The sequence below is a fragment of the Felis catus genome, chromosome C1, assembly GCF_018350175.1.
Source record: "Felis catus isolate Fca126 chromosome C1, F.catus_Fca126_mat1.0, whole genome shotgun sequence".
Taxonomy (NCBI): Eukaryota; Metazoa; Chordata; class Mammalia; order Carnivora; family Felidae; genus Felis; species Felis catus.
The window spans coordinates 95186425-95210869 of record NC_058375.1 but is presented as its reverse complement, the minus strand read 5'-3'; the positions used below and the strand labels follow the sequence as shown (position 1 = coordinate 95210869).

General features: G+C 41.5%; 1 protein-coding gene and 1 long non-coding RNA gene across 6 annotated transcripts in view; one reads left to right on the top strand and one right to left on the bottom strand.

Annotated features, from left to right (window-relative positions):
* RAP1A (RAP1A, member of RAS oncogene family) overlaps window positions 1-2754 on the bottom strand; it is a 71008-nt gene extending 68254 nt beyond the window's left edge. Inside the window, exon 1 of one of the 2 annotated variants that reach the window (XM_006934999.4) lies at window positions 2657-2754. Coding sequence is in view for 1 of the 2 variants with exons in the window: in XM_019837615.2 (XP_019693174.1) it covers window positions 2657-2670 (14 nt within the window). In the remaining variant the exon portion in view is untranslated. The remainder of the gene's footprint in view (window positions 1-2656) is intronic. The other variant, XM_019837615.2, reaches the window with a different exon arrangement.
* Window positions 2755-8905: 6151 nt separating this feature from the next.
* Window positions 8906-23818, top strand: LOC102901955. Of its 4 annotated transcripts, XR_002161175.3 has the most exons (7): window positions 8906-9084; window positions 9222-9319; window positions 20364-20446; window positions 20590-20745; window positions 22113-22178; window positions 22980-23133; window positions 23732-23818. It is a non-coding gene; the product is annotated as an uncharacterized LOC102901955 (long non-coding RNA). The 4 variants fall into 4 exon arrangements; XR_002161174.3 differs by having other exon boundaries at window positions 8906-9319; XR_440972.4 differs by lacking the exons at window positions 8906-9084; window positions 9222-9319 and adding an exon at window positions 9937-10526 and having other exon boundaries at window positions 20369-20446.
* Window positions 23819-24445: the final 627 nt, after the last annotated feature.

The following is a 24445-nucleotide window of genomic DNA, read 5'->3' as shown; positions in this document are numbered from 1 at the left end:
AGGGGTAAGAGTGATCAGACCTAGGAGAATGAGTATAGTTCTGATTTCTGTTGAAAGATCTTGAAACCAATTCAAGAGAGACTCAACTGGAATCTTGTAACTGTTTTGAATACCTGAGGTCTCTTTGGCAAATGAAATCTCATTTGATTGACAATACATGGGCTTTTGCAGTTACACATAAGAAAAACACAGTATTTGTAGTAAATAACACACACAATCTCTAATACTATGTGCTACATTTGCTTACTTATTTAAAAATATTTTTAAAAATACTTTTAAAAGGAAGAGCTTTAAATACAAATAACTAATGAAGAGTTTATTTCAGAGTTTAGAAAATATTTGAAAACTAAAAGAAACATTGAGAAAGGTGTAACAACTCAGTGGTTTAGAAAATGTAAATACCTTAAAAGTTATCACAAGCCTCTATTTATTTTTTAAAAACTGGGGGTTGCTTCTTTTCTCAACTGGTGGTATTAAAAGAAGACAGGGAGCAGATAATCCACAGCCCATGTGAGTTTACTTACCAGTCACAAAGAAACATTAATATCAGTCTGTAGGCTAACTTTCTTGCTTATTATTCAGCCAAGTGGAAAGTACAATTTAGCACAGAACTAGAGCCAGGTACCACAATGACTAAGAATGACATTTGCAAATATTTTTTTTAATTGAGAAATTAAGTAGGGAAGGACAGAATATTAAAAGTATTATTCTCTCTGAAGATTCTATACTCAATTTCCCATTTTTCATTGCTCCGTATTTCACTGCCCACAGCATTCTAAGTGTTTAACGAGAAGTCTGCATTTCACTTTTCTTCACTTCTGCTCACACAACTGATGCTTCTAAAGTCCAGTTGCATTGACAAATGCTGAAAGACCACATTCCGAATTTAACCTTACAATGAAGTATTTTAAGATAATACCTCCAGAAATATAATGTCTAAAAGTGAGGGGTCCTTTTTAACTAAGAACTCCAAATGCTAAATAAATAACATTTCTGCAGACTATCCATTGGTCGAAGAAAGCTTAAACATATGCTTTTCACACATGAAATAATAGGAATCTTTTACCCTTCAGTTAAAAAAAAAAGTAGTTGGGGTGCCTGGGTGGCTCAGACGGTTAAGCGTCCCACTTTGGCTCAGGTCATGATCTCATAGTCTGTGAGTTCAAGCCCCGCGTCTGGCTCTGTGCTGACAGCTCAGAGCCTGGAGCCTGCTTCGGATTCTGTGTCTCCCTCTCTCTCTTCCCCTCCCATGCTCATGCTCTGTCTCTGTCTCAAAAACAAATAAAAACATTAAAAAAAAAAAAAAAAAAAGTAGCAACAACCAAAGCATACATAGTGAGTCCTATGTTCTCTCGGGGTTCCTAATTCTTCATCATCTATCCATTAGGCTCAGACTGTTCCTTTTGAATTTCATCTCCAAACTGGGTACACTTGAAGACCCAGAGACTTTCACAACAATGACTCCTAGCAACTCTTCTTAAATCCTTCCCTCTTGCTTTCCGTTAAACCCTCAGATATGCCTTACCTGTATTAAGCCAGCCTCCTTGCCTTCAGTCCCTTTCTTCCTCAATTTATTCTGTACTCTGTAGCTAGATTCATCTTCCAAAAGATAAATGCGCTGATTGGGTCACTTTCCTCATATCAAAACATCTTGTGCTCCTGAATAAAGTCTATACTTCTCAACCTAGCATTCAATGACTTCCAAAGTCTAGCCCAATAAATCTCTCTAGAGCCTTATCGCCATATTTTCTAATAACACAAGCTTAGGCTTCTGTCAAATCAACCCCCTGTCCTCCAACTTGTCCTGAACTTTCTATCTTGGCTCATGCCATTCCTACCATAAAGAATGTCTACCACTCCCCTCCAGCTGCCACTGCTCATGACCTTCTTGCGTCTCTGCATTTATTCATGTAAACAAGGACACACAGATGATATCTCCTGCCCTACCCGCCCCCCCCCCCCAATCGGGCAAAAAAAAATTAACAACAGCTAGCTTTTATTAAATGCTTGCTTTGTGCCAAGCAGTTTTACATATTATTTCTAACGCTCTCAATAAACTTAAGAAGTAGGCATTATTATTCTGCTTGTAAAGATGAGAAAGCCAACGTTCAGAAACACCAAATCATATATTTAGGAAGTTATCTCAAATTAAATTTGAGTTAACTCAGTAAGTTGCCTCAAATCATATACTTAGTAAGTGGCAAAGCAAGGATTTGAACCCAGGCTGCCTAAGTCCAGAGCCATTGCTCTAAACACTAAGTTGCGTTGCCTTTTTTTTTTTTTTTGTCTGAACCATGTGACTATCTGAAATGATTTAATTTTACATGACATTTCCACTTACTGCTTCTTATACAATAAGCTTTCTCATGTTTGTCAGTTTAGCAAAGGGAGAACATGAAAATGCTACTTCTTTCCAATAAAAGAACAATGCTCAAATTGCAACTTCAAGGAATGTCTTTTCTTGTCACAAAGATTACTTTCACCTAAAATATTTTCAAAGAAATTCATTCCAGGCAACTTTTTCAAAGATGATTGCAAATTACTATTCATACACTGTGATGGTTTTACAGATTATTAATAATAAGAGGATTTTGCGATTACCACCCAAGAATTGTAACAGATATCTATCAAATTGGCAAAGATTGTAAAAACTGACCTACTCAATGCCATTGAAGGTGCAGTGAGACACACACTCTTATACACAGGGTAACCACCCTCTGATCCAGTTATCCCACTTCTGGGAATCTATCCTAAAGGAAGAAAAAAAAAAAAAAACAGAGATGCAATCAAAGATAAATGTACAAAAATGTTTGCCCCAGTGTTATTTAAAATAGTAATATTATAAAGAATCAACCGAGAAGTCCCACACTAGGAGACCAATATCCTGTTCAGAGAAAAACGTAGGAACAAAACAATGTATATAAAAGTATAATTCCATGTTTTAAAAAATTAAAAAATGTGTACATGCAACGGAAGAACTAGAAAAATGTACATTAAAATGTTAGCAGTAATTATTTTTAGGTGATGAGTTATAAATGATTTTCCATTTCTTTACAATTATGTTCTTTTCAAAATTTGCCACGGTGGAACATGAATTACTGCAAACAGGAAAAAAAAACGTTTAAGTGGCTATAATTACTGAAAATGATCCTGAACCTAACAAGGGCATATTACTTGGAAAAGAAATACTTCCTAGTGAGAAAAAAAAAAAAAAAAAGTCAAACTGGTTTTGTTTCCAGCTTCTGTTATACTCACACTTACTTTTAAACTGTGTAAAGAATGTCATCCAAAATTCAGTAGTATTCACACAATTGCACTAGGCTCACTATCTAAAAGTCAGCCAATGCTTCAACAGAAAACACCACAGTTAAATGAACTGTTTTATTGTATGTCTACTGAGAATAATAAATGTCCAATTAATCCTAACTCAAAACATGCAAAATGGAAAAACCAGAAAAACTATTCTGGTTTTGCAAATTAACTATGTATACTGTTGTTCCCTTATAAGCACATCACAATTAAGTCTGGAGGGGGGAGGAACTTGAAAATAAAGCTGGCAAACTACCAGCATTCACTAAAAATGCACAGTGATGCATTTTATCTACATGAACATTTCTGTTCTAGGGCATAGTTAACTTTAGTGGCAAAAGATGATTTTTATCGGTGTAGAAAAAAGATTAAGCTGTTCTATAAAAAAACAAAACAACAATAAATAAACATTCTTGCATTAAACACAGAATTAAAACTGCCAACTGAACTGGGGGCAGGGAGGGGGACTTCACTACAGTTTGGCATATATGCAGAGAGCGATTTGCCCCCCCCCCCCCCAAAAAAAAGGTCTTGGAGTAAAGTAAAATAGACAGTAAGGAAACAATTCTTATTTTACTTTACTGTATTTTAAACTGGGAAACTGGTTTTCTTGTAATAGTAAGCTGTCAGAAAATAACACCACGGGTGCGGGGGAATAATACCACAGAAATAGGTGTTGAGCTACTAAGAAAATTTTGAAAATATCACACTGATTTTACTTAGAAAAAGAGTATCATTCTATTTCCACTCTACCGTGAAAATACAACATTTATTTATAAAACATGTGTCAGGTCCTGGCAAACAAATTATTAGACTATAAATTCCTTATAGTAGAAACTACAGTGTCACATCTCAGTTTCTATCAAAGAACTTAATATTGGGTCATGCAAACATCTGCTCAATGACTGAATCTGAAATCTATTAATAAAATCATGCAACATTTTTACATGCATTCAATGGAATGGAAAAGGTCGATCAAAAGACATCAATGATTTGGGCTAGACACTAAAACTACATAAAATCCAAAGATTAGTGTTAAATTTCAACTGCTAAAATAATTAAGTTATGGTTGCTTGCTTAATGTTCTATAATACAGCCAACCTGTCTAGAACAGAATGATCCTGTTTATAAATGCATTTTTAAATATCACTGAAAACACAGTGAATGAATTTACTCTTCAGCTTACACATCTGAGCAATTTGAAATGTTCAGTTTGCAATAGGAGATAATTTCCTACTACTAATTTAGAACCTTACAAGCTACATTTGGGATTTGCCCAAAGAAACAATTGCACCCAGTTCTTTGTGCCTCTCTTACTTTTACACTTTTGTGGTTAATAACTATAACAGTTCTATCCTGAGCAAAGTGATTTTATACATCCAGAATAAATGTACACTGCAAACAACCATGAATGTTACAGGTATATATACTTGTGAGTTCAAAGTAAGGTACTTCAAGTTTTAATTAATCCAACAGTACCTTTTACCAGTTACAAAGTGTAGCTTCGTATATTCCTATTCTTATGAAATATGGACTAACTTGAATAAATTCTGAAACCAAACACGGGATTACATATTTAATTCCAAATTCTGTTACCTTTACCATTCTACACTTTGAACCAATCTCTATCAATGGCAACTAAATAGGCTAGAAACAGAAAACTGAATATGTAAAGTAATTTTTTCCCAGACTTATCTGAAATTAGCCTAAAAAAATAAGTCATCAGTACCTTTAAAAAAAAGCCATTAACTTCTCTAATGATTGAAGTTAACTTAAACATATTTATTAAATTTATTAAACATATTTATTAAAATTCAATATTTTAATATATTTAAATATATTTAAAATTAAATTTATTAAAACATATTTATTAATTAAAACATATTTAATCCACCATGTGCATAGCATATACTTCTGAAAATTATATTAAAATGATTATTTTTAGACCACTTATAAAAGTACACTATTTCTTGTTTCAACTCCACCATAATCATCACACACAATTTCCTTTTCTTGTTGGTACACACATTTACTTTCTACCTCTAAAGGCCTATTTTCAAGCGGAAACAAGAGCATGGCACAGTTCTCTGTTAAACTGCTTTGCTGATCAGTACATCATGATAAGCTAAGCTTATAGGTTCAATACTCTTCTGGATCATTTAACTTTGAAACAAAGTGCCCTCTTAACCACTCATCTCAAAACTGTGAGAAGGGGACTGTAAAGAGTGTGTGAAATCATTCAGTGTCCATAACCGCTATTACAAAAATGCATAACCTGAATGGGCCAATATTAACTCTGTACATGAAAGACTGAAAAGCACATAAAAATTATCACTTGTAATCCCCAAAATTCACGCGCAAAAAGAGGAGAGGGGAGATGGATGCTTTATCTCAGTAACATATGAAAGCTTAAATACATTCATGTTTAACCCTGATCACTTTCATAAGATGTGAATTTGGCATTAAGTCATGCAGCAATATATGACATCAGAATGGACAGGATATACTTGGAAATACGCCATAACTCTTTTTAAAACTGATGAGTTTAATCTGAAAAAGAACATTAGGAGGAAGTAATTTTAAGTTCACAATTTTAAACTCACCACAACATTAATATATAAACCGTTTATACAATTTTTTTTTTTTTTTTTTTTTTTTTTTTACTGAACTTCTAAAGTATGAGAATTTTAGAACTGGGAACTCAGAGGTTATTTGAGGTTGCAGGAACATTTGTTGGGTCCCTAGCATGTGTCAAACACAGAGCTAGGTGCTTGCAGGTAACTCAATTATTTGACTCACTTCAGAGGTGGTGAAGTTCTCTGCTTATGCCAAATCGAACCATCTAGATTCCAGAACTAGAAACTCTGAGCAATGCCCTCACAGTGGTATAATTTCTATCCAAACAGACTGGTATCATTCTCCCTTTGAAACTCAAAAAAATGTCAACGATGCAATGCTAACCTTATTTAACAGAAACAATGGTCTCTGTGTTCTGAGTAACCGTAAAGAATTATAACAATCTAAAAATTCAACTAAGTACTAGTTGCATAATTTATTGCAAAGAACAAAACATGGAGCTGTCAGTTTTAAGATTATAAAGACATGCAAAACAGAAATTACACAAATTGCAGATATCATTTAAAAATCCCTTTGTAGGGGCACCCGGATGGCTCGGTCAGTTAAGCATCTGACTCCTGATTGCAGCTCAGGTCATGATCTCACAGTTTGTTTGTGAGATCAAGCCCTGCATTGGGCTGTGCTGAAAGCATGGGGCCTGCTTGGGATTCTCTCTTTCTTCCTCTCCCTCCCTCCCTTCCTCTGTGCCTCTCCCCCATTCGTTCATGCTCTCTCTCTTTCAAAGTAAACATTAAAAATAAATTAAAACTCCCTTTGTAAGAAAAAAAAGGAATTATCAATATGAAGAATTAGATGCTTCACTGGAAAGTCTATTTTATATAAAAGATTATCAGCCATATAATAACAAAGTTCACAAATGATAGTAAACTTTTAGCAAGATAGCAAGATTTTAAGTTATTTAACGATTCGAATCTAAGTTACAACAGAATGTAAAACTCCCTGAGGACAAAGACCCTGTCTAATTCATCTCCATATCCCGAACAATCAGCACTCTCTTGTTAAATGTTGAAGAGAGAGGTGAACAAACATATGAACTCTAAATTCAAGCTATTGGGAAATTCAACCTAACAATCTAAAAGATATTTTTTTTATAACTCAAATGACTTTTTAAGTAATAAATAATAATACTCAATGCCAGTGACAACTGTTTTGATACTTAAGACTGATGACTGTGGCTATCACTTTAATTAGTACAACGTATTCTTGGAAGGAATTCACGGATACATCAAGAAGACAAGTAAATTCATATACTTTGATTCAGCAGTCCTTCTTCCGGAAATTAATCCCAAAGAAATATTCCAAAAGAAAGAAAATGTTGCATATACAAAAGTGTTTATTTCATTGTTATTTCAGTTAGGGGAAACAAACTGCCTATAATGCCCAACAAAGGGTAGATGAACTACTTTGCAACCTCCGAAAAAGGTTTAAACTAAAGATCAACCTCCTAATTGGTCTTCCTGCTCACACTCTTGCCCACCTCAACTCCCTGCCAAGCTGATTTCCACACAGAACGATTCTCAGAAACTCTTCTCCGTAAAATCCTCCAATAGATGGTTGCTCATCTCCAAGTAAAATCCAAAGTTCTTACAATGACCTATAATGCTCAGTTACTTCTCTAACCTAAACTCTCACTCCCTCCTGCTCATTGTCTCCCTAGCCGTTCTCAAAAAGGCCAAATATACTGAGGGGGTCTTTGCGCTTGTAGTCCTCTCGGCCTATAACCTTCTTCCCTAAGGCAGCACACGTAACTCGCTTCTTTCAGGTCTCTGCTCCAGTCGCATGTCTTCCCTGCCACTGTTTCTCTCTTTCCCCTCCCCTACTTCATCTTCTCCATAGCTCTTATCGTCTAACGTGGTCTGTGTTTGTTTGGTTACGGCCCATCTCTCCTGATTAGACTATAGCTCTACGACAACAAGAACTCGATTTTATTCACACAATAGGCGTTCAAAAAGCATTTGTTGAATTAATATTAAATGTTGATACAATAATTTTTAACTACATGAAAAACCATGCATATAAATATGATTGGAGGAGAACAGGAAAAATGAATAGTTTGATTTGTGAAAATGCTCACATGCTGATCATATTATTAAGCAGTTTATACAATAAGAATTATGTCAGTTGTGATTATGATTTTAGGCTGCCAAAAGTCTCTATAACAATCTTATTTCTTTGGAAGCCACTAGTGTATTGATTTAAAACTGACTAGTACTAGTTATCAGTGACAACTTTTCCTCCTAAAATTGTAATAACAATTACTCCAAAATCTTGTTCCTAAAGACCCAAAGTTTAGTCTGTAAGTGTCAACACTGTCATTCTTGAGGCCACACAGAAAGTGAACAGTTTTAAACAGTTTTAACATGGAACTGAATAATACTCAGGATTCCAGTTTACTTTTGAGACAGGTATCTATGTTTGGCTTCAGAGTGTCCCTGAAACTGGTCTAGTACTTTTTTTTTTTTTTCCTGGGGAAAGAGTCTATATATTTCATCATAGTCTCAAAGGTGTCAGTGGCCTAGAAAAGGTTAAGAACTACTATTTTATATCGGAAGTAAAATGCAATATTCTAATACAAGCCATCTCTCAAAAGGACAGAATATGGATAACACCTAGACACATCTTTGTAATCATTCAATTCATCCACAAACTACTGAGTGCCTCCCTTGTGCCAGGCACCGTGTGATCCTCAATACCTCGCACCTAATCATATTTTGCAGTGCAGAATTCAAAATACCAAGCAGACAGGATTCAGTGAAACGCCAGGCTAAAAAACAGCTTCAGCCGATGCAAATATAATGTCAAAACAGAAAGTGTTGTAAGAAATCCTGATAAAGACAGAAAGAAAGGGGCTCCGGGCCTGATTTAGTGATTATGATGTCAAAATACTGCAGATATCAATTGCACGAAAAGAAAAGAAAAAGTACACGTACACATGCCCGCCCCCACACAGACAGGAAACCAGAAGAAAAGTTTCCAAATCCTGTTTCCAGCAGCATCCCTTCTGAGACTGCCCTACAGCATGCTTCTGAAGGTAGGAGCCCCACCGTGAAACCAAGAGCTGATACCTCACTCCTGACTGTGATGAAAACGGAAAGAATCATCATCCCACATCCAGGAAGCAGAAAACTGTGGCCACCTGTAAGGCCCTGGCCCCTTACCCTCCTACCCTGGTATCCCCTTGTTTCTTATACTCTCCTCCCTTCAAAGCAGTGACAACACCATCTTCCCTCCCAAAAAGGAATACATAACTCAGTCATAGTTCTTTTTTCCAACAGGAGGTCAAAAGGTCCCCCAAACTCTCGGTGCTTCGCCCTGCGAGGAGATCCCAGTTCTCGGGCGCAAGAATCTTCCCCCTCACCTTCTCCCTTTAGCAGTAAGTTACACAGTTCGGCTCAAGACACTGTCCTTAACTTCCTGAGGGGGACAAGTGACACTCCTGCCGGCCCCAGTCTGAAGGAAGACGAGAATCACACGGTGACCCCTTCCCTCACAAAATTCAGGGATGAAGCCGAGACCCAAGAAGGGCAACGCCGAAAAGGCGAACACATGGCAGAGCTACGGAAGACGTGGGGGAAAGAGGGCGGGAAAGGGGCAGGGAGGTGGAGGGGGGCGTAGAGATGTCAGCCCTCGGCACGGGTGGTGGGGGGCAGGGGGCAAGGAAGGAAAGGGAGACCCCGACCCTGCCAGAAGTGAACACAGGGAGGGCAACGCTCCCGCCTACTCTCCGCACCTCTCTAGCAGAGGAGGGAGGACAGAAAATTCACCTAACCCTCCAGCCCCCTCTTCGCGTGCCCCCCAAGGGGAGAGCTGGGTTGGAGGGAAGGTCTGACCCTAGTCTGGGGACATGCACGAAGAGGGAAAAGGTAGCGATGTCCAAGCTTCTGCATCTCTCGGGCAGTGAGTGGCGAGGGCACTGTGTCCGAGGAGATGGCGAGGGAAACGGGCTTGTGCCATGACACCTCGGGGAGTTGGAGGGTGGGGGACACAATGTCCTCTTTCTCTCCCACACCCGGCCCGGGCCCCTCCCGTCCGTCTCCCGCAGGCCCCGCCACAGTCGACCGGCTCGGTCCGCGGGCGTGGTTGGCTCTGGCCCCGGCGGCGGCGGCAGGGCCTCCCGGAGTCCCGGCCCCTCCCGCCGGCCAGGCCCCCGGGCCGCCGCCCCGGACACCGAGGGAACGCGGAGGAGGAAGGGGGAGCCAGGGGACTGACCGGCGACATGAGCCACCTCAGCCTAGGCTCGGCCGACCCGCGCCCCCCGCTCCCTCTGGGGCCGGCTGGGCTCCCCGCCCCTCACTCACCCCCCCCGGTCCGGCGCCTCCTCCACCTCCTCCTCCACCTCCTCCCTCTTCTCGGCCGTGGCTCCTGCTCCGGCTCTGCGCGGCGACGGCGGCAGCGGCGGCAGCGGCCTCGAGAGCGGCGGCGGCGGCGGCGGCGGCGCCTCCAGAACGCGCACGCACGCAGCACGTTGGCCCCGCCCCCAGTTCCACCCCGCCCCTCTGAGCCGCCGTCAGCTAGACTTTGGCCCCGCCTTCCCCACGGCTTTCCGGAGTCCGCTTAAAGGAGCCGCGCAGAGGAGCGTGGTGAGAGCTGAGGATCATGGGGAGGAGCGAGGTGTTGGGGTATTGTGAAGAGCTGAGTAGGAGGTTGCGAAAGGCGGGAAACAAAACGAAGGAGGGTCCGACGATTCAGGAGGAATAGAACTTGGAAGGGAATGCAACCATTCAACAAGTACTAACTGAGCACCTAGTAAGTGCCAGGCACTGTCTAGGCGCAAGGGATAATGCCCTAGGCAAGCAAAGGCCCTTGTGAAGCTTGATTCTACTGGGTTGGGAGAGCGGAGACAGACAAAAAACTAAACAAAAATTTCAATCCGTATTATGTAGTGTGAAGACAAATAAAACCAGGAATGGAATGACTTTATTGCTGGCCAGATATTGCCCCACAGAGGAGACCTTTGAGCACCTATCATATACATAGGATATGAAGGAATGAGCCTAGCAAATGAGTGTGGAGGTGTGAGGGAAACAGCCTTTTCAGGCTGAAAGACAATCAGCCATAAACTCAGAGTTGGGAATACACCTGGTAGGTTACAGGAACAGCAAAAGGCCAGTGTGGCTGAATGGAACCAGCTGGCCAGAGAGTAGCAATAGTTAAGTTGAGAGAGGTATAGAAGGACCAGATCCTATGGAGCCTTGTGAGTTGTTATAAGAGCAAATGAAAACCATGGGAGGATGAGCAGAGGAATGACATCTGATTCACGTTTTAAAAAGTATTCTTGGGGCGCCTGGGTGGCTCGGTGGGTTAAGCGTCCGACTTTGGCTCAGGTCATGATCTCACGGTCGGTGAGTTCGAGCCCGTGTCGGGCTCTGTGCCGACAGCTCAGAGCCTGGAGCCTGTTTCAGATTCTGTGTCTCCCTCTCTCTCTGCCCCTCCCCTGTTCATGCTCTGTCTCTCTCTGTCTCAAAAAGAAATAAACGTTAAAAAAATTTTTTTTAAAAAAAGTATTCTTCGGGCACCTGGGTGGCTCAGTCGGTTAAGCATCCCACTGTTGATCTTGGCTCAGCTCATGATCTCCCGGTTGTTAAGATCGAGCCCCAAGTTGGGCTCTTCACTGACGGCGTGGAGCCTACTTAGGATTCTCTCTTTCTCTGCCCTTCCCCCACTCACAAGGACTGGAGCTCTCTCTCAAATAAATAACCTTAAAAAAGTGTTTTTAAAGTTATTCTTGCTAATGTGTGTAAAATACACAATAGGGAAGCACAAATGTCTGCAGGAAGACCCCTAAGGATGTTGGTGGTGGTAGGTAACTTGTATGGCAGCAGAGAAACGGTGAGAAGGCTTTTCAGATATATTTTGGAGTGGATTTGGCAGAGAGTGTGTGAAGGAACAAACATCATGGATGATTCCTAGGTTCAAGGCCTGAAGGATGGGTTAATGGTGGTGCCATTTAATAAGATGGGGAAGACTCAACAGGAGAAATTTGGGGATGGGGGAAATCAGGAGTTCTGTTTTGTACATGTTACATAAAGTGCTTGTTACGCACCCACATGGAATATTGAGTACAACAATTGGATATATATTTGGGATTCATCAGCATAGATGCTTTTTAAGCCTTAAGTCTACATAAAAGCACTCAGGGAGGGAGAGTACTGGAGGAGAGGACTAAGAGGAATCCAACACTTGGAGATTAAGTAGAAAAGAAGGAAGGGCTACCAGTCAGATCAGAGGAATACCAGGAAAGGGTGAGTGATGGAAGATAAGAGAATTGTTTCTGGAAGGTGAGAGTCATCACTCTTATCAAATACTGCTGAAATAAATAAGCTGAGGACAGAGTTTGAACACTGGATTTGGCCGGATGAGGGTTACTAATGTCCTTGATGAAAGCAGTTTCAATGGTTCACAGGGGAGAAAGTCTGATTAGGGTGTGTGAACAAGAGAATGAGAAGTGAGGAAGAGAGAGTGTGTATAGCAAGTCTAAACAGCTCTTGAAGAGCTTTGCTGTCAAGGGCAACTGAGAAAAGGGCAGTACCCCAGGGGTATTTGGGATCAAGGGAGAGTATTTTAAGATGGGAGGAACGATCCTTTAGAGAGATAAATATGATAGCACAGAAGATAGGAGACAAGTGGAGAAAGATTGTCCTCAAGAAGAGAAGCAATGATGTCCTAGTGAAGGGAATGGCCTCGGGTAGGAATAAGGACTGTATGTTCACACACTATTTTTGGAGAGAAGGCAGTCTGTGGGTGCAAATGCAGGTAGGTTAAGTAGTCCATTTGGTGATGGCATGCTTAGGCCACTGCAGAGCAGAAGGGGACAGGTGGAAGCTAACACGCAGCCCCTGTACTGCCAACCAAGCAGCTATGAGGCCATACCAATCTGGAGGAAGCAGGGGTGGGGAGGGGCACCTCTTCTAATTACTCCAGCTGGAGGGGGTGGTGCCTTCTAGCAATTTGACCCACCCTCCTACACACACACACACACACACACACACACACACACACACACAGTGTGTATATTTTCCCAGTTTACACTGAGTACTGTATGTGCTAGCTACCTCACTGGATCTGATGAGATAGATCTGGGCTATATGCTTTCCTTTACTCTATGCAATAAAAACTGTGAATGGGAGGGGCTATTGGCTATTTAAGGAGCTAAAAGAAGGTGAGCAAGAATTCTCTTGAAGCATTGAAGAGTTATTAGAGAAGTGTGGTATAGACAACACTGAGGAGGACCCTCTTGAGCTGGTGGTCCTATATTCAAAGCGAGACCATTAGGCAAAGTTGTATGGTTCTCTCCAGCCACATTCCATTGCTTGAGGGATTGAAGGAGAGTTGGATTTGACCAGGGCTGGGTTTGCTGATGAAAGTCAATGAGAAGGTGAGGGAGTATACACCAGGGAGTGGTTGTAGTGATAGCCCCTTGGGACCTACGCTGGGAGGGAAGAGAGGCAAATAATAAAACAGTGGGGTCAAGGGTTTGGTGGTCCCTGTGAGAAAGAAGAGTTCAAGAGGAAGCAGTGAAATAAGTGGGGAAAGGGGACTTTCCAAGGATCAAGCATGGGGAAGGGTGAGTGAGGGGGTTGGGAAAGAGGAAGTGAAGGTATCTATGAGAAAAAATGGGTTCAGGGAGGAGCCTTGGAACCTAAGAACCAGCAAGGCCCTCGGGCTCTTGCCCTGTGGCAGCACACTTGAGCCACTGGTTGGGAGCAGGTTGAGGGAGCTGCACGAGCTGGGGAGAAACTGAGCACAGCAGGGAATAAGCCACCTGGATTCTGCCAGGTCCCTTTACAAGCCTTTGGGGAGCCGACTGGGTGCTTTGCTTTACTTGCCTTTTTTTTCCACCGAGGACACCCACGCATTCGTGTAGACATTTTATTCTGCCTGGTGTTTGACAGAAACCAAGTGACATCTTTCCTCCTGATATCCCTTTTCTGCTTATGACACTATCTTTTTCAGTTACTCAACTGCCAAGCCTCAGCTGCCTTTAATCTTCCCCATCCCTGTGTCCAGTTAGTCCCCAAAGTGTAGCAATCTGTGCCGTCCAATAGAACATTATGCCATGTTCTTTATCTACATAGTCTGGTACAGCAGCCAATGTGGCTATCGAGCACTTGAGATGTGGCTAACATGACTGAGGAATTGGATTTTAAATCTTATTTAACTTTAACGGATTTAAATTAGGCTTAACGAGGCACATATACCTGGGGGATACTGTATTGGACAGATGGGTAGAGGTCCTTCCTACACAATGTCTCTCCTTTTTATTTTTTAAATTGTTTTTTAATGTTTATTTATTTTTGAGAGAGAGAGACAGAGCATGAACGGTGGGGGTGGGGGAGACACAGAGAGAAAGGGCGACACAGAATCCGAAGCAGGCTCCAGGCTCTGAGCTGTCAGCACAGAGCCTGACGCAGGGCTCGAACTCACAAACTGTGGGATCATGACCTGAGCCCAAGTTGAGTGCTTAACTGACTGAGCCACCCAGGCGCCCCACAGTGTCTCTTCTGCTTCTCTCCACCTCTGCTGCCATGCCTGACTACCTCTAGTCCAGACTTTTCCCGTAGTCTCCTCTTTGGTCTCCTGCTTAGTTACTTCCCCTGCCATCTGTCATGTGTTCTTGCCAGAGCCACCTCTCTAAACGGTGGCCACATTGTGACCCCACCCTATTTTTAAAATGATTGCTATTTCTCTGTCAATTTCAAACTGGCATTTGCCCCGTGATGTGCGTCCATCCCACTTTTCCAGCCTTCCCTTGCACGGCGCCCTTATTTAGAAAGAGCTGTTCCTCAAGCAAAATGGAACCACTGGGTGTAATTCCTCCCAACTTTTTTTTTTTAATTTTTTTTCAACGTTTTTTATTTATTTTTGGGACAGAGAGAGACAGAGCATGAACGGGGGAGGGGCAGAGAAAGAGGGAGACACAGAATCAGAAACAGGCTCCAGGCTCCGAGCCATCAGCCCAGAGCCTGACGCGGGGCTCGAACTCACAGACCGCGAGATCGTGACCTGGCTGAAGTCGGACGCTTAACCGACTGCGCCACCCAGGCGCCCCACCTACCAACTTTTTACAGAGGAGCCAACCTGTTTGCTTAAACTGTCTCCGCCTGGAATAGTGCCCCCCATTCCCTCTTCCATCCCCCACATCTGTTGAAATCCTTGGAGGCCTGTCTCAAATTGCAGCAGCTACCTGGAACCTTTTCTGATTTCTCCTCTCCTCTGAAATCCCACAGTTTCTGTGTTCACCTCACCTGTGGCACCTGCAAGCTGCCTTGTCGTATGTATTGTGTTTTCATTTTATTCCCGTCACTACATTTCCCTCCTTGCCGATCACTGTGTTTTAATCACGTTCGTGTCCCCTTGTCAGTCTTGCACCTTATATGTATGAGGTAATCCTCAACTAGCCACTGCATTGAATTACACGATTTCATGGAAGGTGAAGCGAATTTATGCCTCTCCCTGACTGCGAGTACTATCACTAACCCCCAGAGAGAATGTTGTTATACCCTCGGAGAAACAAAACGGAAAAGAAGCAGAAGAAACCAAAAAAACCCACAATCACATGGCACTTCTGTTACAATTGAGAATTTATTAGGTCAGAACGCCAGGTTTGGGGCAGAACTCTGGGAAATTAAGAAGAAATGAATGAAAGAAGAAGAACAAGCAGGAAAAAACCTGAGAAACAGGTATTTGAAATAGATCATAGTCATGACACATCTGGTAGCCAGTTTCTAGAGCATTCTGGGAACAACGTGGAGGTAGATGAGTCTTTGTCCCAGGAGTTGGATGACTTGGGACTGAGTGGTGAGGACAGTCTTACCTACAACCCCCTACCTTGACCGGCAAATGGACTCTTCTGTCTGCTGAACTTGACTGCCACAACATCTGTGTCTATGCTGTGCTGACAGGGTGTTGATTTGCCTTTCTGTTTTTCTAGGAAAAGATAATTTTCAGGAGAATATTCTTTTGATAGCTTTCATCATTGGACTCAATGAACTGACCTTAAAATTAAAACAAAAGCAAACACATAACCATGACATTTCCTAACATGAGATTCAAACTTTTGAAGAGAAGTGGACTGTGTTTGTTTTCATGCTACCGTTTGCTGAGAATTTCTTCCAAGTGCTTTCCAAACTTAGGGTGCTTTTACAACTCAGTTCTATTTTGTAATCCTAGGGAGCGTCGTCAGCATGCTTAGAACTGGCAGGGCCAGCATAGTTAGCAACTCCTAGGGTCAATTTATGGAAGACGTCTTTAAGAAGCATTCAGATTGTGATACAAATCAGTAAGAAGAGGCTTCCATCCAATATATGTTTAGAAAATGTATTTTTAGACCGGGATTCCTGGGAACCTGTAACCCAACAGAATTACATATGCTAAATCCTACAATACCTAATACGCTTTTCTTGTTGGTGCGGTGGTTTAAAGGATTTGAAAAGCAGACATATTTTACACAAAAAAACATACCTCACACATATAGGACCTTACACACATTTATTCAACAAGTTTTAACTGAGTGCTTGCTACTTTATGCTTGTTGCTACAGATATAAGTGACCGGGCATTGGTATACCATTTTACAGTTTTCAAAATGACTCCACAGTGCCTAACTTAATCCTACAAACAAATATCATTAAAGTAGGTTTAAGTCTCATTTTGCAGAGGGGAAAACTTGCTCAAAGGGATTGAATGAACTGCACAGAAGCCGAGCTATTTATTGGCAAGCTCTCAAACTGGAACCCAGATCTTTGGGTGTCAAAACATTGGTTGAATTAGAATATAAGTTCCCTGAGGGTGCAGACTTGATCCGTTTTGTTCATTACTATATTCTCAGAGCCCAAAATGTACCAGGCATATTGTGGGTTCTCAATAAATGTGTGTGTGTGTGTGTGTGTGTGTGTGTGTGTGTGTGTTGTGGAGAGAGGGCTGGGGAGAGAATATAAGCCAACCATCTAATTCATTAGCATATTTTAATATTTAATTAATTACATGCTAAGCTGATCTTTTCTATATTAGTGCTATTCAAAGTATGGTTCAAAGACTGGTACTGGTCCATGAATTTTTTTATTGCCAGGTGCCTTAGCCCATTTTGGGCTGTTGCAACAAAATACCACAGACTGGATAGCTTATAAGCAACAAATTTATTTCTCAAGTTCTGGAGGCTGTAAGTCCGAGATCAAAGTGTCAGCAAGGTCACGTTCTGGTTAGAGCCTGCTTTCTGGTTTATAGCGGTGCCTTCTTGCTGTGTCCTCACCTGGTGGATGGGACTAGGGATCTCTCTGGAACCTTTTTTTACAAGGGCACTAGTACCATTCATGAAATTCCACTCTTATGACCTAAGCACCTTCCAAGTCCCCACCTCCTAACACCATCATCTTTGGGGGTTAGGATTTCAACATATAGATTGGGGGGGGGGGGGTGGATACAAGCATTCAGATCTTAGCACCAGTTGGCCTTGATGACAGAAAACGAGAGTGAGCATTTAGAATCCTTTGTGGCAACTTGACATCGCTGTGACATACAAGAAGCAATCAGTAGGCTTGTCCAGTTGAGCAGGGCAGAAACCAGTTCAGGTGTTGCCCGACTGCCTTGTGTGGTGAGTCACGTGGTATGAGCTGGATACTAGTTATAAAGCATCCAACTTTTTTTTTTAACCTTTTGACCCTCTTCACCCATTTTTCCTCCCCTCCCATCCTCTGGCAATCACCGATTTGTTCTCTGTTTCTATGAGCTTAGAGTTTATTTTGGTTTGGTTTTGGTTTTTAGATTCCAAATATAAGAGACATTTTATGATATTTGTGTTTCTCTGTCTGACTTATTTTACATGTATATGTGTGTGTATATATCTCTATCTATTTCTTCATCCATTCATCCATCCACGGACATGTAAGTTGTTTCCCTATTTGGCTATGATAAATAGTGCTGCAATGGACGTGGGGGTGCAGGTATCCTTTTGAGTTAGGTTTTCGTTGTCTTTGGATAAATACCCAGAATTGGAATTACTGGATCATATGGAGTTCTGTTTTTCATTTTTTGAGGAACCTTCATACAGTTTCCCATAGTGGTTGCACCAATTTACGTTCTCACCAACAGTGCACAAGATTCCCTTTTCTCCATATCCTCCCCAACACCTGTTGTTTGTTGTTATACTAGCTATTCTGACAGGTGTGAGGTGGTATCTCATTGTGGTTCTGATCTGTATTTCCCTGATGGTGAGTGATGTGGAGCATTTTTTCATGTACCTGTTGGCCAGCTGCATGCCTTCTTTGGATCTTCTGTCCATTTTGGGGGGGTTGTTTGGTTTGTTTATTTGCTTGGTTTTTTTTTCTTTTTTTTTTTGGCTATTGAATTATTTGAGTTCTTTATACACTTTTGATAATAACCTCTTTCAGATATAGGACTTGCAAATCTTTTCTCCCAGTAAGTAGGTTGCCTTCTTATTTTGTTGATGGTTTCCTTTTCTGTGCAGAGTTGTTTTAGTTTGATGTAGTCCCACTTGTTTATTTTTGCTTTTGTTGCTCTTATTTTTGGTGTCAGATTTTAGAAAATTATTGCCACTCTATGTTTTTCCCTAATGGGGGGGGGGGAATTGTAAATGGGATTGTTTTCTTAATTTCTCTTTCTTAGGGTTTATTGTTAGTGTGGAAATTTTGGTGCATGTGCATCAATTTTGTATCCTGCGGTATTATCTAGTTCATTTAATACTTTTTCAATAGAGTCTTTAGGGTTTTTTTTATATAATATCTTGTCATCTGCAAATAGTGACTGTTTTACTTCTTCCTTTTTAGTTTGGATGCGTTTTCTTTCTTTCTTTCTTATGCCTAATCTTCGAGGAAAAGCTTTCAGATTTTTACTATTGAGTATGATATTAGCTTTGGGGTTGTCCTATGTAGGCTTTATGTTAAGGTCTGTTCCCTCTGTTCTCTCTATACCCTCTTTGTTTTTCTCATAAATGGATGTCGAGTACTGTCAAAGGCTTTTTCTGCATCTGTTGAGATGATCATATGATTTTTATTCTTCATTTTGTTCATGTGGTGTATGACATTAACTGATTTGCAGATGTTGAACCATCCTTGCATCCCTGGAATAAATCCCACTTGATTACGGTGTATGATCCTTTTAATATATTGTTGAATTCAGTTTGCTAATATTTTGTTAAGGATTTTTACTGTATCCATCAGGGATATTGGACTGTAATTTTTTTTCCTGTGACATCCTTGTCTGGTCTTGGTATCAGGGTAATGCCAGCCTTGGAAAATGAGTTTGGAAGTATTCCCCTCTTCTATTTTTTTTTGGAAGAGTTTAAGAAGGATTGGTATTCTTCTTTGAATGTTTGGTAGAATTCACCAGTGAAGCCATCTGGTACTGGACTTTTGTCCATTGGGAGGTTTTTGATTACCAATTCAACCTGCTTACTGGTAGTTGGTCTGTTCAGATTTCCTATTTCCTCATAAGTTAGTCTTAGTAGATTGCATGTTTCTAGGGATTTAATCGTCTATTTAATCCTAACCAGTTTGGCTATTTGTCACCCACCTTCTTCTCCTCCTGGATATCCTTTGCTTTTTTGGAAAGAGAACACTTCATGCCTTTGGAATAAAAGAGTTAACAACAGATTTGAAATAACAAAACAAAACACACAAAACTGCTTTTCACCACAGAAGCTGTATCTCCTGATCTTATGCTGTGGAGGCATCATTGCTCAGGAATTAAATATATGGTTTCTGGAGTGAGACTTCTTGTGTTTAAACACAGGTTCTGCCACTTACCGACTGTGCAAACTTGGGCAAGTTGCTAAACCTCTGGCAGCCTCAGTGTTCTTATCTGTGGTATAATAAAAGTACAGAATTTCACAGGGTTTTGGTAAAAATTATGTGGTCAGACATGTACAGTGGTTTTCACAGAGCCTGTCACATAGTGACAAAATGCTGCTTTATGTTATAAGAAATATTATCTATCATTTCATCCTGGGCTCATAAATATTCATGCTGCTTGAAAGATTTAAAAAATATTGACTATGAAGGTGATTCTGTAACTATCCAGGCTTGTAAATAGATGGTCGCTTTTCAATTATTCACATTATTAAAAGATAATGAACATCAGCTAATTCCAAGGTCCTTTATATTTGCTTTTTAGTACATTGGGGGACATTTGTCTTTTTAAAAAAATTTTTTTAAGTTTATTTATTTTGAGAGAGACAGAGACAGCAAGCGTGGAGGAGGGGCAGAGAGAGAAAGGGAGACAGAGAATCCCAAGCAGGCTTTGCACTGTCAGTGCAGAGCCTGACGCAGGGCTCAAACTCACGAAACCACGAGATCATGACCTGAGCTGAAACCAAGAGTCAGATGCTTAAGCAACTGAGCCACCCAGGTGCCATGGGACACTTGTCTTCTACGTGGCCATTAGATGCAATTTCTATTTCTGCAGCACAGGTTGCTCGGGCGGTAGAAGAAGGCAGGTGCGTGTCCTGAAATGCATGAAGTACATCCTAGTGGAGAGTGCACACACAGGTAAGCAAGAGCTGTTTGCTCGGTGATGTGTGTATTGCCTACTTATATGTTTTATGCCACAGACTTTATCTGCAGGGTCCCTTCCTGCTAAGTTGTAGCCAGCTCATTCTTTTCCATTTCCTTCTGGGAACACCGTCATCTAGAAGGAAGCAGCTACTCAGCCATGAGGCACTGTAACTCCTAGGAAGAATCAAGGATTTCTGCAGCAAGGAAATTGGATACGGATGAGCACCAGGGAGGACACTGCTGGCCACTGAAGGGAAAGCCCAATGTAGGCAGGAGGCCAGAATGCGCCAACGGTAAGCCAAGTTTTTTCTTATCAGAAGAGAAAAGCTTGCACTTAACTGCGCTATCAAGGAAAAGACGGTCCCCAGCCTTCAGTAAGTGGAGGGAAAAGGAATCCAGGAGGGCTTGCCCTAGCTTTGTGGATATGAGTTAACATTATTTATTCTGTAATAAAACTCAAGCACAAGTAAACCACTGAATGAGGCAACCTGAATATATACAGAATTTATAGAAAGCAGGATAGTGTGGTTAGGTTTGCTAGATTTAGCGAGTGAAAAGGCAAGATGTCCGGTTAAATTTGAATTTCATATAAACAAACATGTTTTTAGTATAACTGTGTTCCATGCAATATTTGGGGTTTGTTTATCTGAAATTCAGGACATTCTGTATTTTATCTTGCAACTCAAAGTGTGATTAAACATGTAGGCTGTGGAACCATACTGTGTAAGTTCAAAATCTGGTCCTGCCGCTCATCCGCTATGTGACCTTGGTCATGTTACTTAACCTCTCTGAGCCTCGGTTTCTCTGTGTATAAAACGAAAACAGCATTTACCTCATTGAACTGTTGTGAAGATTAAATAATACATAAAAATTCATAATGGTAACTGACACATAGTGAATGCTGATAAAAATACTAGCTACTTTTGTAGGAAGCATAAGTGGTTATTTACTACCTCCAAATGTTTTCTTCAGTTGACATTATGATTCCAAGTACCTCTTACAAAAAAACCTAGGTGGAGATGGTTTTTTCTCCTATTTTCATGTTACTTTCAATTTTGTTTACAGCCAACGAAATTAGTATAACTTTTAGGACCGCTATCTATCGCATAAAGGAGCACACAACCAGCATCTTATCATCAGGCTTCCTGTTTTTCCCTGGTGGCCTAACACATCAGCCCAATCTTAAAGGTGTCCTAAAGGCCAAATATCCTCTGAGAAATGTGTTGAAACTTTCGTAAAGTACTACTTGAGTGTTTACTAGGTGAAACTCAGGAGCCAATGCAGCTCTAGTATGGGGTTTGTCAGAAAGGTATTTGCTGTAAGGGGATTTCTGTGCTCTGTAGGTTGCTTAAGAGCAACCACTTCGTATGGAGTTACGGTTCTTGCATATAACAGGATTCTGTTAGCACAAAGTTGAGAATCAGACAGGCAGAAATATTACTACAATAGTAGACCTAGTATCCAAAAATCTGGTTCTACCACTCAACACGAGTCGCCTGGTACTTTTGAACATTTGCTTCCTCATTTATAAAATGAAAACATCAATACACCTTAAAAGGCAAGAATCAAGTTAAATGAGATAACGTAATGGACAATACGGTACTAGGAATAACAGAAGTGCTCCGTAAGTATTCTTAACATGAATCTGCTTATTCATTAGAAGGAAGACTGAACACCAGAAGACAGAAAGTTCAGAACACTGAACACAGAAAGACTGAAGCCTGGGGTTTGTGCTACTTTATATGGCTGAGCTAAAACAGTAACTCCTTGCTTTGTCCATGTCTGCTTCTGGATGAGAACCAATAATTTCTAAACAATGATACAACCTAAGGGGAATTCAAGCAAGGACTGCATCTTTCCCATTGACAGTAACTCTGTGTGCGTGTGTGTGTGTGTGTGTGTGTGTGTGTGTGTGTGTGTTGGAGGCAGGCAGTGGTGAGACAGGGAAAGGTCAGGGAAGAAGTTGGAAATTTCTTTTTCATTTAATAACTAGGTTGAGCCAGATACTGATGTTTGTGTGTGAAAAATATTAGTTTGAGGCCAGAAAGCAGAAAACACACTTCCAGTAAATTTACAATATTAATTTTGAGTTTCAGAAGCAAATCCCAAATGCAAACCAGATTCAGAAATTATGACCTCAGCTTTTCCAGAGTGTGTACTGATTAGGCTTTTGCAGATTAACCAGAGGTAGAAGGTCTTAGGGGAAAAACCTAGGAGAGAAAAATAGAATTCATGAGAACATCCAAACTCAGAGAGTGAAATTTCCTGTCTTCGCGTTTGCTGCTGACTGAAGGAGTATGGGCTTTTCTAAGGAGGAGAGGGGGTAAACTTAGGGTTTTGTCAAGGGGATTACCAAGGGAGGTAGTTGTTTGTGGACTGGAAGGTGGTAAGGAGTCCATGGCTTTGCAGGGCAATACATGATGGCAAAGTAGGGCCACGATGCTGGAAGTTGCAGAATGAGCTAGATGACTACTTTGAAAGTCAGTTCATAAACATTTATATATTAAGTATCAACTATGTTATTAAGCTTTCAGGGGATACAATGACACATAAAGCACAGACAGTGAGACCTGAGAGGAAGAAGATAAAAGGAAGGCTGTGGAACCAGTGTGTTAAGAAATCTCATAGCTGACAATTTGCTAGCAAAGAACAGGATGCCTACAAAATTCGTTAAGTGTCAGGTATGCTGGGGACGTGGCTGACGGCCTTGCCTGAGCTTTGAACTTGGCAAAGGGTAGAGGGGAAGCATTTCTCGAGGCCTTCCCTTGCCTCCTGTAGAACAGAGGTGCTCGGTGTAAAGGAAGAAAAGCCAGAGCATGTGCATCTCTGGCCAGGGGTCTGAAATGAATCATAATCTTCCTGGGGGAGAGGGGGAGTGGGGGAGGGGAGTCGTAGGGTCTCACCGCCCCTCTCTTCATCCCCTGAGCTGTCATTGCCAAAGTGAACAGATTATCACAATTTCAGCCCATGCAGCTATCTCGCTAATGTTCATTTGCTGATTTTAATGAGTTCCAGAACCAATTTGTGATCTTATAATCAGCTCAGGTTCACCGCTGAAAGAAAGTGCTGTAAGTCTTGTTAGAGAAGTCAGCGCTGCAGAATGCAGATACATTGATATGAAAATGAATTCAAATGAATTCTTCGGGGCATTGTAAGGCTTCCAAGTTCCCCGATACCATTCAGCACAAAAATGTTAGGTGTTGGATGTCCTGATGAGCCGGCTGGGGTACAATACCTGTCTTTGCAAACTACATTCATCTCCTTTTGTTCTCTCTTCAGATTTCACAGCTTCCTCTGCTCTGCCTAAAAAGGAAAACTCACATCTTCAAGCTGTTACAATAAAACTATTGGCAGTATGTAAAGTGAGAACAGAGCCTTGCCTTAATTTATTGCACCATGTAGATTTATTACACATCAGGGTAATAATAACAACACCGTGACTCGCCGCCTGATAATCTCCTGTGCTCCAGTAGGAGTGTGGGGGAGGGAGCCCGCGGGCCCTGTAGACTCCCTGTATGGTGCTAAGCGATCTGGGCACGCTCCTGGCCCAGTGCCACCAGATGATGTGGTACTACTGGACCGCGTGGCGTCAAGATGTGTTGCAGAGCTGGTGAGGAGATGTAGCCTTTAGACAGAAAACACTGGAGGCCATTGGCCAGGCCTATAAGCAGAGTGTGTCCCCAGTTGCTCACTGCCAGGGGAGTAGGCATCCCAGCTACCTTCTTATCAGAGGCTCCTCTACCTGAAACCTGATGAGATCACAGGTTAAGAACCTCCACGGGGCATTTCGCCTGCCTTTAGAGGGCACCACACTTAGAATCTGGGACCTTCCAAGTTAAATATGTTCCGTGTCTGAGGAACAAGTTGACCAAATTCAGGGTTAAAGACAATCACGCCTCAGGCCACGGGTCTCTCCTTCAGAGTGCTGGCCTCGCTTCTGGGCTGCTTCTCTTGTCTTTTCATGACATCTGAGTCCTGGGGGTGCCCAATCCG